Genomic DNA, 16,786 nt, shown 5'->3' with positions numbered 1-16,786 from the left:
CGTGGTATAGGGGGCGTATGCCTCAGGAATCCCAGGACTCTGACAGGACTAGCAGTGTACCACCAGAAACAAGCCATAGCACTTCTGCTCCTCTCTGCAGAAGCAGCTATGGAAGAACAGAAAGGCCTGTTAGCAGTGTAAGAAAGAAGTACAAGATATAAATATTTAATGAAAGAGACAGTAAATCTCTCACAGGTACCCAAATCCTCCCCTTAAGACAGCATCTGCAACAAATGCAGAGTGGGAAAGATCTGGGAGTCAAGGGCACAGAATTAGCCCATACTAAACAGTCTGCAACAGCAGTTCTGAAAACAGTTCCATAAGATGCAGTCCAAGAGCTCAAAAGGCTTTTACTGACACCTACTTGTGTTCATCATTCAGGATGTGGACTTTGAAGGTGCGGGGCTGGACCTCTTTGGAGTTATAATCAGCAGGAAGGTTTTCAGGTGCTGGGAGCCACATGTTGAATTCTGCTAGCCAGTTTTGGAGCGTATTCACCTGAAAAAGTTAGCCATGGAAGGATTAAGAACCTAGTTGAGTCACTCAGGATTTTAAGAGCAAAAATGAGAATAGGAAATGACACCCAGCTGTGCCCAGACAGAAGGAGCAGACCACAGCAGGCAAACTCAGGGACACAGGGAACGAAAGAGGGAGAAGAGCAGCAAGGGTATGACAGAGCTTGATGTGAGACAGGACACTAATCAATATTCTCTACACAAAGAAAGAAGCAGTGTAAGGAAGCCCCTCAGCCAGCCCTTCATGTGGCTACTTACAGGTACAATGGCAAGAACAGTCTTTGCTTCCGTGTGCCGAAAAAGTACATCCAAGAAAGAGATGACCTGTATGGTCTTGCCCAGGCCCATGCTATGTGCTAAAATACACCCAAACCCACTGCTGGTTTTAAATCTTTCCAAGGACTCGACCAAGTTGTCATACAGGAATCGGATCCCACCAATCTAGACAGAAAAGTAGATAAAGTATTAGAATGGTGGAGAAAAACCAAGATCAGTATATATTTACAGAGTGGCAAGCACAGTAAGATTGCATAAAACATGAAAATATAAAGGGGATGTTTCAAGTTCACTACAGTACTCTAATCTAGGGAAGGCTCAGAAAGTCAGTGTTTTTAGATACTCATGAAACTTCCCGAGAATGTAACAATAAATCAAAATTCATTTGTAGCCAGAGAATTTGAATTGGGGTCAATTAGTTGTTTATAAATATAATCTTATTTTTTAAAATGTTCATTTAAATATACAAAGGTCTGATGATAACAATAGCTGAAGTAATAGATAGCCCTGGCCTTCTTTTAATTTGTCCTTACCATTTGACTGTCCACGACAGCCGCCACCACCACAACCAGGCTGGTCACAGAGCTCACCAAAGAAGTTCTGCTGAGAATACAAGGCAGGCTTGCCTGAATTCATTGCATTTTCAAGAATAACAAAGCCTACCTGATGAGGTTTTACTGCATGTGCAAGCTGGGGAGCCAGGAAAATGTCCTCCTCATTTGGTGGATGATTGATGTTGACAATGACTTGCCCCAGAGCATCTGACTTATTTAAGGCATCATTCACATGAGAGCCACTGCTCTCTTCACTGCCATCCTCCTCCCCTTCATTGCCAGAGTCACTGCTGTCCACAATTTGGAGGGCATCATCCTCTCCTGAACTCAGCTCAATCACTTCTGTAAAGTAATCAAAACAGGAGAGAATAAGGGCAAAAGTTAACTTGACATCAAGGTTTATTATGCATTTTAAAAAAAAAAAAAAAAAAAAATCAGGAAAACAAGTCTACCACCTTTTGCAATTCCACACTGGCCTAACGACCTATTCTGAACAAGCAAGCACAATCCAGGCACACATCAGGCCCCTCAGAGCAGCTTATAAAAGCATGAGTTTCCCTGAGTTTCCCCATGTTTCAGAGAACACTGATTTGGGCTTCCAAACAGAACATGAGACAGTTTCTGCAAGTGTTTTATGTTCTCCTCCCTATGTCCTCTTAATTCCCAAACCCAGATACGTATTTTAACTGTTGATACAATGTCGAAGGACCACCAAGGAAATCAGGCTGAAGTACTCTACTGGAGTGGTATAAAGAAGTCAGGTTAGATCCATTTGGGACAAGGGACACAAAACCCACTTTCAATTGCAGGTCAGAATACTTAGATGCTCATTTTATACACAGCAGATGACACCACATCTCATGTAAGCATTCTTCAGCAGAGCACCAAGCAGAATTAAGTGCAGTTATAAACCAGAAATAAATACAAGTTCTCAAGAGTGCCTGATAGGCCCTTTTTTAAATGTCAGTTTAGGAGTCAAAGGCCAGAAGTGGCCATATATTTGGAAACCAATAGGCTTACAAAAATCTGAAGTGATTCACTACTGTAGCATCTGACTAGTTGAAAACAGGAGACTTGTGGCTAAATAAACAGCATATTGTGAGAAGACCAGGCTGAAGCAACTGGTCACTTACCATCTTTAATGCTATTTTTTCCTTTAGCATCATCTTCACTGCCACTGCTGGTACTATCTAGGCAAATCACTTCCTCAGCCAGGACCTGAGGGGGGAGCTGAGTAGCCTCTGCTGTTCTGAAAACGATGTCCTCTACAAACATAAATTACAAACAATAAGTAATTCATAATAATGGGGAAGGAGACAAAACTGTTCGGAAACCAGACAGTACTTCCTTCCACTTTTGCTCCAGTAACTTAGCTCTGGAATTTTCCATAACAGACTCTCACTGTCTACAATACTACTATGACTCAGCTTCCTGGGTCACAATCTCCTCCTTTCTCAATATGCCGAAACAATAGCCCATTGCACCCTCTCTATTGCATGCCCTGGCTGGGGCACACTGACCATGCAACATGCTGAAGTCCCTTTTTTAATTTATTCTTTTTTTTTTTTGGAGGGGGGTCTCGGAAGTAAAAGCTGGTTTTCAACCAGCAGAGAAAGTACCAACTGCTGAAGGGATGATAACTGCCCTTTGTTAGTAGGGACACTGTAATAATTACATCCCACATACCATAAACAACTTTTGCTGATCAAGACCATTTGTTTTTATGTTTAAGTACTGCCATGGGGGGGAGAGAGGATAGCTAACAGGGCCAAATAAGCACCACTGCAATGACTCAGCAAGCAATGATGTTCTTCTGGGGCTGCAACCTACTCTGCAACAAGTGTTTTAAATAGCTCTTATTCCTTTCCCTCTATGCAAAAATGTTTTGAACACTTGCACTTAAGGGAGAATATATATTTTCTCAAGAGGCAAAGTCAACTCAAGAACTCCTTGCCCCAACACAACTTCCAACTGCACTTCTTTGCCCTTTACACCAGCCTGAGAGGCTGTGCCATAAACTAGATCACTGAAATGATCCAGGTTAGAATGCAAGATGGCATATTCACTGGAAGACAAGGGTGATGCTTAACCATTTATACTGCCTGCTATTTCACTGCTTACTGAAACATGCAAGACAGGACAAGGTTACATCACGACCATATGTGCACCCAGTCTGTTGTTCCACTATCCTTCTTACCAGACCCATGCATTAACAGATCATTCACAGTACATATATGATCTGGACAAAGGACATGGTATTTCTGTCAAGTCTGTTGGTTTAAGCTTCCATACCAGTTGGAAAGACAAGACAGACCTGTTCCAGCATCCTGCTTACACACAATTGACTTGTCAAAATATCTTCCACAAAAGTTACTTGCCACCTTTCACCATGCAGCCACAGCATCATGATTCAGAACTAGCTCAGAAGTGGAACTGACTACACTGAACTGACAAGTGGTTTGGAACACCTGTTTCAAGAGTTTACACTTGAAAGTCCAAGTGCAGCATAGAATCATAGAATAGTTTGGGTTGCAAGGGACCTTTAAAGGTTATCCAGTCCAACCCCCCTGCCATGAGCAGTGACATCTTCAACTACATCAGGTTGCTGAAAGCCCCATCCAACCTGACCTTGAATGTTTTCAGGGATGGGGCATCTACAACCTCTCCAGGCAACCTGTTTCATTGTTTCACCACCCTCATCGTAAAAAATTTCTTCCTTATGTCCAGTCTGAATCTACCCTCTTTTAGTTTAAAACCATTACCCCTTGTCGTATCACGGACAAGCATAGCACCACTTCTTTATTCAGCTTCTATCCTTAAAAATCTTGCTTCAGGTGGCATCTCCTGCTGCTTACCAGGAAGAAACTCTAGGGGTACAGTTGGTATAGTGGCTGGATAATCCTTCCGCTGCTGCTCTAGCCGTTTCCTTCTCTCCAACTCTTCCTGCTGGGCTGCTTTTGTCACGGCTTCCAGTTGGTCCTCACGCAACAGCTTTCTGAACGCAGGAGCAGAGAAACATGATTTGGTTACACTCAAACAATTTCTTCCAAAAACGTGAATGGCTGTACACCTGGCTCAAAAGATGACTGACAAGCTCCAGGTAGTCTGTCAGCTACACTGACTAGGAACATCATCGCCAAAAGCTATAGACAAATTCTACAGCTGTTTCAAGACTGTGTTTCCCAACTACAAGTAACACTACTACTAGTAAGGAAAAGACAAAGTTTTGACAGAAGCTAAATAATGAAAGGAGGAAAAATGTGAGCAGGTAAGTATATACTTAAACTAGGTTATCATAGACTAGTTCTTCTATCTGAAAGGATGTTATTTATTACTATGCAGTTTATAAACAGAAATGCACAAAGTCATGCAAAGATGATGTATGGGAAGAAAAGGCATCAATTCGCCCACAGAAAGTCATCACCCTGATTCTCCTGTGACATAGCATTTTCAGGAACTAGAACCTCTAATGGCTTTAGCAATTGTTTCAAAGGATGCTCTCAAAGCACCTTACCTGTATGGGTAATTTTCATTACTTCCAAAAGTTGCTTTCCCCCCCTCTTCAGTTTCACATGTGTAGCCCTGGAAATGAATGCTCTTTTGCCAGAGGAGAGGTGCAGTACAAGCAGTGGTAAAATCCAGCTCCCTCAAACTAGTCTTTAAATCCACCCAGCTCCACACTGCAGGGACATCTCCTCCATCCTAATAAGGTCTCAGTTTCCAAGGCCTACTCAACGCTCATTCCTTCAGCTTTAAGTAAATCAATCTGCACAAGCTTAAATAGGAACCAAGGACCATCAGCATGCTACACACAGGGCAAAAGAGCCACTTGCTGCCACAAGAGTTCCTGCTCCATTATGACTCCTCTGAGTATTTTAGATGCCCTTGAACAAAATTTCACAGTGAATTACCACCTCATAACTTGCCCCAGAATATGTGTGCTTACACAATCAAGTAATACTGCTTTATAAAATTCAGGTGAAATTGATTTCCAACATTTCAGTCACCAGTCACAGCATCAGCATTCCTGCCAACAAGTACCCAGGATAGCAGAGGAAAGGACTATATTTTAGGCTGTTTGCAATAGGATTCTCATCAGCAGATATCTGAAACCGGATGTTTACTTAATGGTGGCACTGTTTTTCAACTACATTTCTTAAAAGCCAGCAGCAAATACATAATTTTTTCAAGATATTCCATAACCAGATATTCACTCTTCTGAAATACCAAACAAGTCTGCACCCACATGCAGCACTCCAGTCTGAGATCATACTACTCCCACTGGTGAAATCCTAGGGTTTTGGAAAAGAAAAGCCATCTGGTTTGCCAGCAGTGGCAAAATGTAGCTCAAAAGCAAAGTCCAGAGATTCCATTTTTACCCAAAGGCTATACAGGACCCTAGCTTCTTCTGTCCTGCTGCTGCTTACCTTATGTTCCTCCGCATGTGAGACGGTTTCTGAGCCCTCTTCTTTTTGGTGTCCTCAGAGGCCAGGCTCTTGTGCTGGTTCTGCAAAAGTCGCTCTGCCCGCTCACTCTGAGATGAGGTAGTTGAAGTAGAGCGCTGCCATTCTCCATCCTCTGCATGTTCAACATGGTCACCGCTGAACACAGCTTCCTGGGGTTGGTCTGAAAAGACAAGGAGGTAATGACATGAGAACAATTCTGCCAAGCTGGCAGCTGGCTTTTACATGAGCATTCATCAGGATTTGAGCTGAATGGGAACCAACAATCCCTGTTCTCACGCGTTTGCAAGCACGTTTCTCTGAGGGTCAAAACTGGGGTCCTTTCTGACAGCCACTCAAAGAGTATTAAAAAGTTTTACAGTGAAGGTTCTGTTCCCAGTGAAAGCCAGGACTAACACCACTCAACACAGCCCAAAAGTATCCTGACAAGAAAACAAGGCAAAATTATTTCAGTCCATGTAGAGCACTTGCTGCCCCTAAGGACCTGTTTCCTACAGGGGCTCGATAAGCTCTGATTAAAACAAGGAACTCAAATCTCTTTTTCTTTGTTTCACATCATTCAATTGGGGCAGAAATTTCCATTTATACGACACCTCTGTAACCACCTTCCAAGTTAACAGAACATACCATGCGAGAGGTTATCTGGTTCAAGCACTGGGCCATGGCTTAGCAGGCAGCTCAGTGGTTTTATCACCAGGCTCCACTCTCACAATTTAAATGGTACATGGCAATATTCTTTCTATATTATAAAACACGCATTCCTTTTTCTCTTCATTCTCCTATTTTCAGACTTCCATTAGTGGCTGATTTCAGTCTTAAAACACTATGTGAAATGACACCTTGTTCTATGTGATATTTTGCTCTTCAGCAGGCTGCCAGTGACCAAGCTAATGGTTGCAGAGCACAGAAAGGAAATGTTTCTGTTCAAAAGCTTCCCTAGAAGTAAACTGTTTCTGACAAGCCTTGTAATAGCTTCTTTGAAGCATCTTGTTCCCTTGTGTCAGTCAAAGAGATACCCTGAACCTCATCTCATAATCAGCTTTCTTGCTTATACTGTGTATCTGAGCTAATGACTGAAGTGACACTTGGACAGAACTTTGAAGAAAAGAAGGAAAGAAGACATCAGTGCAGAAGAATGTGGCAGATGAAGTAATGCAGAACCAACCAGCATCACATTGTGACTCCATGGGACCTGAAGACAAAGAGCACCCCTTCTCAAAAAGCTGGGAGCTTAAATGAAGGATGCTTCAGTACAGCATGTTGCATGTACAGGCACCTCTACAGCTGCCACGTTAATACGCCTATTAAATTAACCTTACCACCAGCATCACCTCTTAAAATCAAGATGACAAGAACTAGATTCACACTGTGGTCAAAAGCACCAAGTTTGCAAGCTTCCTCTCCAGACATCCCATCAGACCTGTCCCAGCATTTGCTCAAAGGCTATGTCAGAATCCATTTAGGACTTCAGGGCTCACCCCACCATGGACCAACACCAGCAGCAGCCCAAACATTTCAGTGAACATCAGTGCCAGCCAGTCCTACACATACTGGAAAAACAGGTATCCACAACTTATGGGATGAAATGGATCTCATGATGAATGCAAGAAAGAGTTATGTTGCATGTGAAGATAAAAGCAAAGGGTTTCGCTGCTACAATCATGGTAGTTATCCTACCACAGCCAAGGTCCTGGTGCCCCGTCCTCCCACCATGCCTCCTTAAACTTACAAGCACAGATATCATGCATCACATTCACTTGCAGACAGAGAACTGTGCTGGGAATAAACCCAGTTTCCCAGGCTTCCCAGACAACAGCCCTGCTATTTGAGCTACAGACACATTTTAGTCACATCACCTGCAGTTCTTCAGCACTGTTTCCTTCCCCCCACCCCTCTCGCCTCCTGGTTATATAACTAGATCAAAAGATTGGATGAAATAGGGCAAAGGGAAGCGGGGAGGCTGCACACGTGACCACATGCTCCGGGATGAGTCATCAAAGCAGTGACTGACTATCCGGGAGACCAAACACTGCCATGGTTACACTGCTGCCATCTCACCCTGGGCCCAGGGGACCTTGACAAGGCACCAGAGAGCACAAAGTCAGGCTTGTTTGGAAGAGGAAGCACTTCTCTCCCCGCACCCCAGCAATTACCCGCGTCACCTCCTTTGGCAGCGACTCTGCCACCCGCACTGTGCTGGGAAAGGGTGCCTTCAGGACGAGGGTGACGCTAACAAAATCCAAAGGCTCAGCAGTCCGAAGTCGAGGCCGTTAAGTGTCTCCTCTATATGGTTTTGTATTTGTTGTGCTATCCCTACGTAGACTCATTCCACCTCTGCATTTTACCTTTTCTTTCTTAATCATACGTAATACAAGCCCTAGTGAAACCTACACACAGCTGGATCAGACAGGCTTTTTTTTACAATATAATTCTCATCTGACCAGGAACCTAAAGCCCAAAATCTGGTGATAAATTTGGTCCTGCACTGAGTACAGGCCCTTCTCTGTGACAGCCATGTCTGCTCAGGCTGGTGTTTGTCCTGCCAATACAAGTTCTGAGGTGAGGAACACAATCTGTGCCTCAGCCCACATTCCTGACGCATACGCATCTAGACATTGAGATCTCTTCCACACTAGCGACAGTACCAAACATCACACTGATTCAGCTGCAGTGGGATTCAGAGGACAGCCGGCTTCCCGAGGCTGGTCCTGCCCTTGCCACTACAATGAATAAAGCTGCTTTTCACAAAGCTTAACTAACACAATGATAAAATCACAAGTCTAACCATGCAACAGCTCCCACCACACCTGCGACATGAGCTGGCAGTTACTAGCAGGAATTGTCTTGTTGCTGTTTTGTATTAAACTCCTGATTGGGGAGACAGCCTAAATCTTACCGCATATGAAAAGCGAGGATCCCCACTGCAGCCATGTGGCTGTGCTCCAGCATGGTGAGCTCCAAGCTGTGTAACTGGGACAGAAATACATTGAGAAACAATAACTACACACACAAAAACCCATTTTGTATAAGAACAGGCTTAGTCTTTGAGTTGGAGGGAGTGTGGGAACGGTCGCGTTGAACAGGTCCCATCAGGTGATCAATGGAATAATTCCTGCCCCAATTTTGCCAAGCCTACATCTACAACAGAAATGCAATTATGGTTTTGTAACAGGAGCTCAACATGCCACTCTGACATGGCTATACAAGTAGCTTTTTACACAACACAAAAATTCATCAGCCATATTTGCATGTTGATAACTGCCTGATCATGCTTAAGCTGTTAGCGCACTCTAGGAAGACCTGGGCGGTTAATCCACATTGCTTCAATGAGAAAAGCATTGCCACCAGCCCATGGGTAACAACCCAGCACAGCCCTGCACAGCGCCATCAGCCACATATGCCCAAGCGCAGCTGGGCGAAAGAGCAGGCCCAAGTCTGCTCAGCAAAAGAAAACCATGGGTCAGTTGTGGTCACCGACAAAGATGTAAACCCATCCCATGCTTATACACTGTGGCCATTGAGAATCAGCTGGAACACCAACTGCTGGATTCACACCAGCTCTGCTGCATGTTTTGCACTGTGCCCACCAGAAGAGGCACCAGCTCTACAGAGAGGGTTTCCTGAGGGTAGTGGTGATAGCATCAATGCAGCCAGTGAGCCTGTCAAGAAGCTGCTCCTTCAGGTGGGTTACAGCTCTCTGAGACGTTCCCACTGGTGCTTGGTTACAGACACCTGCACACACCCAGGCACTCCATCCTGCAAGGTACCCGGAATGCCAAGAGGGGCACGACTATCCTTTCTCATGCACTTTAGAGGTTTAAATGTGCCCGCACCGTCAAGACCCAATAGACCTGACTACAACACGGCTCTGGTTTGTGCTGCAGACCAGGGGTTGCCAGTTTTCTTTGCTCAGTAAGCAGCAGCAATCACCACCCCCAGCTGTACATACAAGCAGGGGGAAGTGTTTGGCTTCTTGCCCAACACTTGCGTATTACAGTTTAGAAGTCTCCGGAAGGAAAAGAGTTGTGACTGCTCTGTATAACTCTGCTTCAGATGGTCCCTGTGTGGTGTGACTGTCAGAGCCGCCCCTAAACACTGCACACAGGTATGACTCATGATGCATAACACAGCAAAAGTTTTGTCCCGCAGTTGGGCACTTCCTATTGCACCCAAGCTTACTAAACTGACCTCATCACTTCCTTCTTGCAGAATACTCTCCAACTTTCCTTAAAACAGCATGGGATACAGCCTGGAGAATATTCTCTAGCATCTTTGATTCAGCAGTGACTTGCTCTCAACACATACAGCCTGCTCTACAAAGAGGCTCAGGTTGCTGTGAAATGTCATGAAGCAGCAGGTACATTTTTTTGAGGCGTGAGATTTCTGTAACTAAGGCACTCTTCTCCTGACATCAAGGTGTGTGAGAAACTCTTATAGCTGCATCCAATCTCCACACTCCAAGGCAAACCTCAGTAAGTCCAAGTGTCTGTGCACACACAAGTAAACACTCACAGCTCTGCTCTAGCAACAGTCCAACACTCCTAGGAGTACAGAAATTGGCACTCAGGATAAGACCTGAAGGTCCCCTACCTGAGGCTGCTGCACAAGAAGGTCCAAGAGACCCCTCAGTAGACAAAACACTGTGCAAGGTGGTTACTTCCTTGCCTCCTCAGTTACTAGCTAGCTAACGCGGCTAACTAGGTGTACAGCCTCTGCCTGGGAGGCCAACTTCTCTGCCAGGGTTAATGCCAATGATTCCTGGGAAGGCATACCACTAAAAAACAGACACTTGTTTATTTCTAAAATCATTTCACTACAGAAACTCAGGATAAAAATCAGCACTATTTTGCTTAGTCTTTCCGCATTATTTCCTACCCTAAGGACAGGGATGTGCATGCATGGTGAGGAAGGTAGCTGCATGCAGAGCAGCGGGGAGTTAATTCTTGCTTTGGGAGCTGTCCTGGTTTCAGCTGGGATAGAGTTAATTTTCTTTCTAGTAGCTGGTATAGTGTTGTGTTTTGGATTTAGCATGAGAAGAATGTTGATAACACACTGATGTTTTCAGTTGTTGCTAAGCAGTGTTTATACTAAATCAAGGATTTTTCAGCTTCTCGTGCCCAGCCAGCAAGAAGGCTGGAGGGGCACAAGAAGATGGGAGGGGACACAGCCAGGACAGCTGACCCAAACTGGCCAAAGGGGTATTCCATACTATGTGACGACATGCCCAGTATATAAACTGGGGGGAGTTGGCCTGGGGGGGATTGCTGCTCGGGAACTAACTGGGCATTGGTCAGCGAGTGGTGAGCAATTGCATTGTGCATCACTTGTTTTGTATATTCAAATTCTTTTATTGTTATTATTGTCATTATTATTTTCTTCCTTTCTGTCCTATTAAACTGTTCTTATCTCAACCCATGAGGGTTTTTTTTCCCCGATTCTCTCCCCCATCCCACTGGGTTGGGGGAAGTGAGTGAGCAGCTGCATGGTGCTTGGTTGTTGGTTGGGGTTAAACCACGACAGGAGCTCTCTTTTGTCCTGAACAAAGAACAAGGAGCAGTTAAATATTATTGCAGGCATTCTGGGAACTTCCATGCAGTTTGCGGGCAATAGCTTGTCAGAGACTAGCTAGTACTAGCTAGTACTACTACAGCCAGTACTGAGCTGTCAAAGCAAGAATGGGAGGAGCACTGAGGGATAGCACAAGAAAGACTAATTGCACAGCTCCAGCTGCAACACTCGTAGTCACTGACACACTGAACTACAACTGTGCCAAAGGCTAGAGAAGCGACTCTGCAGTCAAGCCTGACTGCAAAGGCACTGTCAGGCTCAAAGATATTCTCTGGGGTTATGTGATGTTTTCCCAGTGCACTGGGCACTGGAGAGGTGTGCAGGTGATGCCAGAGTTCAACTGTACTCAGCACCTGAAGAACTGCAGTTCTGTAAGTGCAGCACAGCAATCACCTCAGAGGCTGGCAACAGCCAGAGTGCTCTAGCTCATCCTGTATTCAGCTGCGGAATATAAATTAAATATTTTCAGAATATTCTTTCTTTGTATGCAACTGGTGCAGCTGTTGCGTGAATGCGATTCAAGAAGGGAGGAGAGGTGTCTGCACAGAGCACCCTTTCATAGAGGCGGCATTACAAAGATCCTTGAGCACCCCAAGGCTGGAGGCAGGAAATTCCTTGTGAAACCCCGCAAGGATGGTGTAGGCGAAAGGGGGAAGCTCAGACTCCCTTCCTCCAGGCCCTACCTGTTGCAACATCCAGGAGAGCCACAAAGCCCCCCTCCCAGGGCTTGACACACATCAACGCCTGGTTCCTTCCTCCCCAAGCACCAGCAAAGCCACCCCACAGGGTGGACAGAGGGGGACGCAGCCCCTCCAGGGACTCAGGGCCATGGCTACCCCCTGCAGCCGCTACCAGGGCAGCTAATTAGCAACAAGACTTTGTCCTCCTCGGAAAATAATCGGGCTCAGTCTTCGATGGCAGGACGCCCCTCCCAGCCACAACTGCTTAACAAAGCCCTAATTATGTAAGCATTATATAAGCCGGCACACCTACCCCCCCGCGCCGGCCGCGCCGCAGCACCCGCTTGGCCGAGCTCCCCGCCAGCACGCCGGGACCCAGCGTGCCAGGCGCCTCTCGGGCCTCTCCAGCCGCGAGCAGCCGCCCACTCGCTGACAACACGAGAGCCAGCGCCGAGCCGGGATCGGCCTTTTGTCTACGCCGGGGGTTTCTCGCACGCGTGGGGTACTCCTGCGCTTGTCTGGGTGGCCCTCGTGGATGTCCTCTCCTCACTAGGGCCACGGCCGCGAGGAGCTCCCAGGCCAGGCGTGCGGCACCCCGGCCACGAGGGCAGCCACGCTGTGTGCCTCAGGCAGCGGGACCTGCAGCCCCCAGCCCCTCGCTGCATGCTGTCCCCGCTCGACTCCGGCTGAACGCAGCCTACTGATCAGAAGAATGACCGATTTCCACCATTGCTTTCACCCCAGCTCTGCTGCTGGCTGCAATGGTTGGTGTCCTGCTGAGTCACAGCCACGCTGCTGCGAGACACAAAGGCATCTTTCGGGCTGAGCCTGCCCAGCCCCAGAGCTTGCCTGCTCTCAAGGGAAGCTCCCCTCGCCTGTCAAACGGCACGTACATCAGCTCTAACATCTTCATTCCCATTGCTGATTTATCTAGGAGTTAACCACCTCAGGTCTGTCGTTCATACTTGTCACCGCAACCAGACACAGAGACTGTCATATTGGTATAACAAATAGCTCTGCTTGAAGTCTGAGTAACACATTTTTCATTTCTCTAGGTATCTGTAAAGCAATCAGTCACTGTGAGTTCAAGACACCTACGTGAAATCTGCAAATTGCTGGTGAGAAATGGCAGGCTGCCTCCATCCCCAGCCCAGGACCTGAGGACAGACGGGAGAAACATGAAATGAGCTCTGAAGAAAACACCACCAGCACAGGCTCTACGGGCCAGGGCACGGGGAGGGAGTCAGACCGGGAACACACAAAAGCCAAACTCATCTCCAGCCTCCTTCTTGGGCAGGAAGTAAGTCCCAATCGATGGAAAACTTTAAAAGATAAATTATAAGGCAGCACTGCCTTTCTTTTTTTTGCTTCAGAGATCTTTCAGCATATCAGTTACTGATGAGGTTATGCTGCAGAATAAAGCTCCTCTCCTGGCCTGAAGGAACCCTTCAGGAACAAAAGGCAGCAGAATTGAAGGGCAGAAGCAAGGAAGATACCACCCAAAAACCAAAGAGAAAGGAAGCAGCCAAGAAGTGCCGAGAGGCAAACTGGAACATCAAACAGCCAACTTCGGTGACAGGCAATATATCTTCTAACCCTGGGATTATGCAAGCAGAACCAGGCCCCAAATACCCAAGAGCTCTTGTTCTGGCCGGGCCTCAACACTGCGGACGCCGAGACCTGGGTTACATAAACACCAAAGAGCACTTATATAACCGTTGTATGGCACCGGCCTGCAGCCACCGGCACCTCGCGCCACCGGAGCACGGCAGGTAGCCACTGCGGCCAGCCCTGCGCCGGGGCAGCGGTGCCCAGCCCCGCCAGGACCTCGCTCCCGTCCCTGCACAAGCCCCCCGAACGCAGCCCAGGAGGGGTGCGCGTCAGGTCGTCCTCCCTCTCGCGGGCACCGCGGAGGAAAGGTTGATGGTTACTCCGGAGCACTGGGCAATCTCGTGCCCCTTTCCAGCTCTGATACGCTCAAAGGAGGGTTCTGAAATTTCAAATTAAACATTTTCATAGTGCTTTGAGACGGCAAGAACTGGAAAAAGGCAGAATGCTGCTACCTGGCATCCCTCTTCTAGATATACAATCAAAATTACTTTTCCCAATAAAAGTCCTCAAACCTAACCACCCCCCGCACACACTGACACTGTGGGCATTAGTCAAGACCAGGAAACAAAGCCAGGAAACGCACCCGCGACGGTAGCGAGTGAAGCAGGGATGGGTTACATTTGTCCTTTAGCTGGGGGTGTGCGAGAGCAACCGAGTTACATAAAACTGCTGCACTGGAGTCAGGAAGTGTTTCAGCCTCAAGTGCTGGGAAGTTTTCAACGAGCAGCGCGCAGGAGGGAACTGAAACCTCCCCTTTCTGGTTATCCCAGTTAACTAGTAACCCAGAACATAGTTTTCCAGCCAGATTACAAAAATTACCATAGGGATCTAAACCACAAGTAACCAGACCTAACAATCAGACCTTATTTATTTTCACAATAGTTCAAAACTTTAAAAAAAAAAACCAAAAAACCAAACTACTCTGTTCCATTAAGGTGGATAAATATTGATTTAGGTTAACGAAGATAAATTTTGCCTCCCAACTTCAGAAAATAGATGCCTATGGGGGCTTGACATGTTCCCAGCACAGCGAATCCAGCTGGCTGCTACCATGACTCTTCTAGGGATAAATTTCAGGGACTAAGAAAAGAGGACGAGTAGGGGAGCAAGCATTCTGCATTATGCAATGATTACATAAGCATTAGTTTACACTAGGTAGCTGAGAGTTGTGGTATTAGCTTTATACCAGGATACCCTCACAGCAGCAAGAAATAATAAAGAAGGGATTACTGCTGCCACACACTTCCAAGGCCACCAAAATGGCAAACAAACAACAAGCACAAGCTGAACTTTGATCTCCGCCTCAAGCCCTCACCATAGCTTTGTTCAGGACCTGATAACAGGGAGGGGGGAGAAGACAGCTGATACTCAACTCCTAATTTAAAAGAGCAGCATGGGAAATAATCCCAGTGTAAAGCATCCTTCAGCATCTGAGTGCTCCTTTGTTGTTGCTCATGACAGCAACAGTATAAGAGAGGAGAGATTTCAAAATTGTAATACCTGGCATTTGCACTCTAGTTCAGTGTCAAAGGAGTTCACAAGCACAACATGGTTCTCACAATAACCTGTGAAACACCCTCCTGTTCATCACGCAGAGGAGGAAACTAAGGCAAAGAAATCAGGTAGGCATCAGTGCTAAGTAACTCCCAAGTTGCTGGCTCGCTGTCCTATGCTCCAACCAACAGGCTCTCTTTCCTTTCCTTAAATACAATTTCCTACTTGGAAAACCAAAACATAGTTGTGGATTTTTTTTAGAACTGTAACAAAGCACAGAACTTCAGCTGCATTCCCTTTTTCTGCTTCAGTCTCTTAAGTAATTTCAGAAGAATTTTTAAGGACTCTGTTTAATGAGGGAGGCATCATTTGGGAGAAAAATGCAAATTGTTGAGTTTGAGCCTGTGTGCCACCGCATTCCACTGGCACTTCTGCGATCAAGTGCAGCCAGAAAAGTGACCGAGAGCACTGGAGAAAGCTAATAGGACCAGGATGAAACACCATCACTCAAAGAACAATGTTTCTAGTTTTCCTTTTCAAAATATTGGTGCTGCTTTGTGTGCTGCTAAAGGAGCTTGACAAAGGGCAGCAAAGTTGTTCATGGTAATTAGACTCACACAAATTGAAGCCACAATGTCACAAGGACACGCCCATCAAAAAAATCTAACACCCCAAAAGCTCAGCCCATTACAGCCTGGAAAAAAGACAAGCACTGGCTCCTTCAGAAGGTTGCTAAAATTACAGCTACCTCTATGGTAAAAAAAGAAGCATGTGTGTATATGGGGAAGAGACAGGGCTCTTCAAATAAGAGACATTTTTCTTGAAGGACAGCTGCCTCTTTTCAAACAGGGGATAGGTAGTGTACTGCAACAAACATTGATTTACTAGCTGGTGGGTGCTACCATAAAAATAACTAAAATCCTCTCTAACTTTCCAGAAACATTTTAAAATAATATACAGATAGCACAGCACTGCATATACAAGCACTTGCTACTTTGAACACACCAAACAAGTGTTCAGGCACCTAGACTGAGAAAAAGCCATGTAAACCAGAGGGAAAAAGAAATACTGATCAGTGGTTGAAACACAAAGGCAGGGAAGAACATGATGCCTCAGTTCTGCCCCAGACTCACTCTGTGACCTTGTGCAGTTTTATCATCTTCTCTGGGGACAAGGCAGTTATGGAAAAGTGGGACAGAGATCCTCCTGGATCCACCAGCCAGAGCACAACCACGTTAGACCAGTTACAAATGCTTCCTCAAACAGAGATTATTTCCCCACTGGTAGAGCAGACTGTGATAAACCTTGCCCCAGACTTTATAACTTGATGAGCAATGCTGTACAAGGAAGGGCTCATTTGCACTCTCTCTCTCTTACATTTGTACAAGTGACCCCAAAATATCTTTCCACCCAAAATTTTTGGAGGGCCTCTAACCTTGCATTCTCCCTCCATCTATGACCTACAGTCTCATTTCCAAAAGCATCTTCCCCTCCCCTGTCTTCTCTTTTTATACCTATTATCTAGACTGAGTTACATAAGCCACTTGTATCACCCAGATTCCTCATTTATCCAAACTCATTTTGTGTCGCAATTCCTTTCTCTTCTCAGTTCACACTCTCCCAGA

At 46.0% G+C, this 16,786-nt stretch overlaps 1 protein-coding gene across 6 annotated transcripts in view; it reads right to left on the bottom strand.

The window, feature by feature from the left end:
• RAD54L2 (RAD54 like 2) overlaps nt 1-16,786 on the bottom strand; it is a 71,182-nt gene that overhangs the window by 16,567 nt on the left and 37,829 nt on the right. For 5 of the 6 annotated variants that reach the window (XM_075053424.1, XM_075053419.1, XM_075053420.1 and 2 more), the window contains 6 exons: nt 5,773-5,971; nt 4,201-4,340; nt 2,479-2,610; nt 1,455-1,687; nt 774-956; nt 365-498 (listed from right to left, as the gene is read on the bottom strand). In XM_075053424.1, the coding sequence (XP_074909525.1) occupies nt 365-498; nt 774-956; nt 1,455-1,687; nt 2,479-2,610; nt 4,201-4,340; nt 5,773-5,971 (1,021 nt within the window). The other variant, XM_075053425.1, reaches the window with a different exon arrangement.

This window comes from Buteo buteo, chromosome 21 (genome assembly GCF_964188355.1).
Source record: "Buteo buteo chromosome 21, bButBut1.hap1.1, whole genome shotgun sequence".
NCBI classification, from domain to species: domain Eukaryota; kingdom Metazoa; phylum Chordata; class Aves; order Accipitriformes; family Accipitridae; genus Buteo; species Buteo buteo.
The sequence above is the reverse complement of the archived record's forward strand: the minus strand, read 5'-3'. Positions and strand labels throughout refer to the sequence as shown.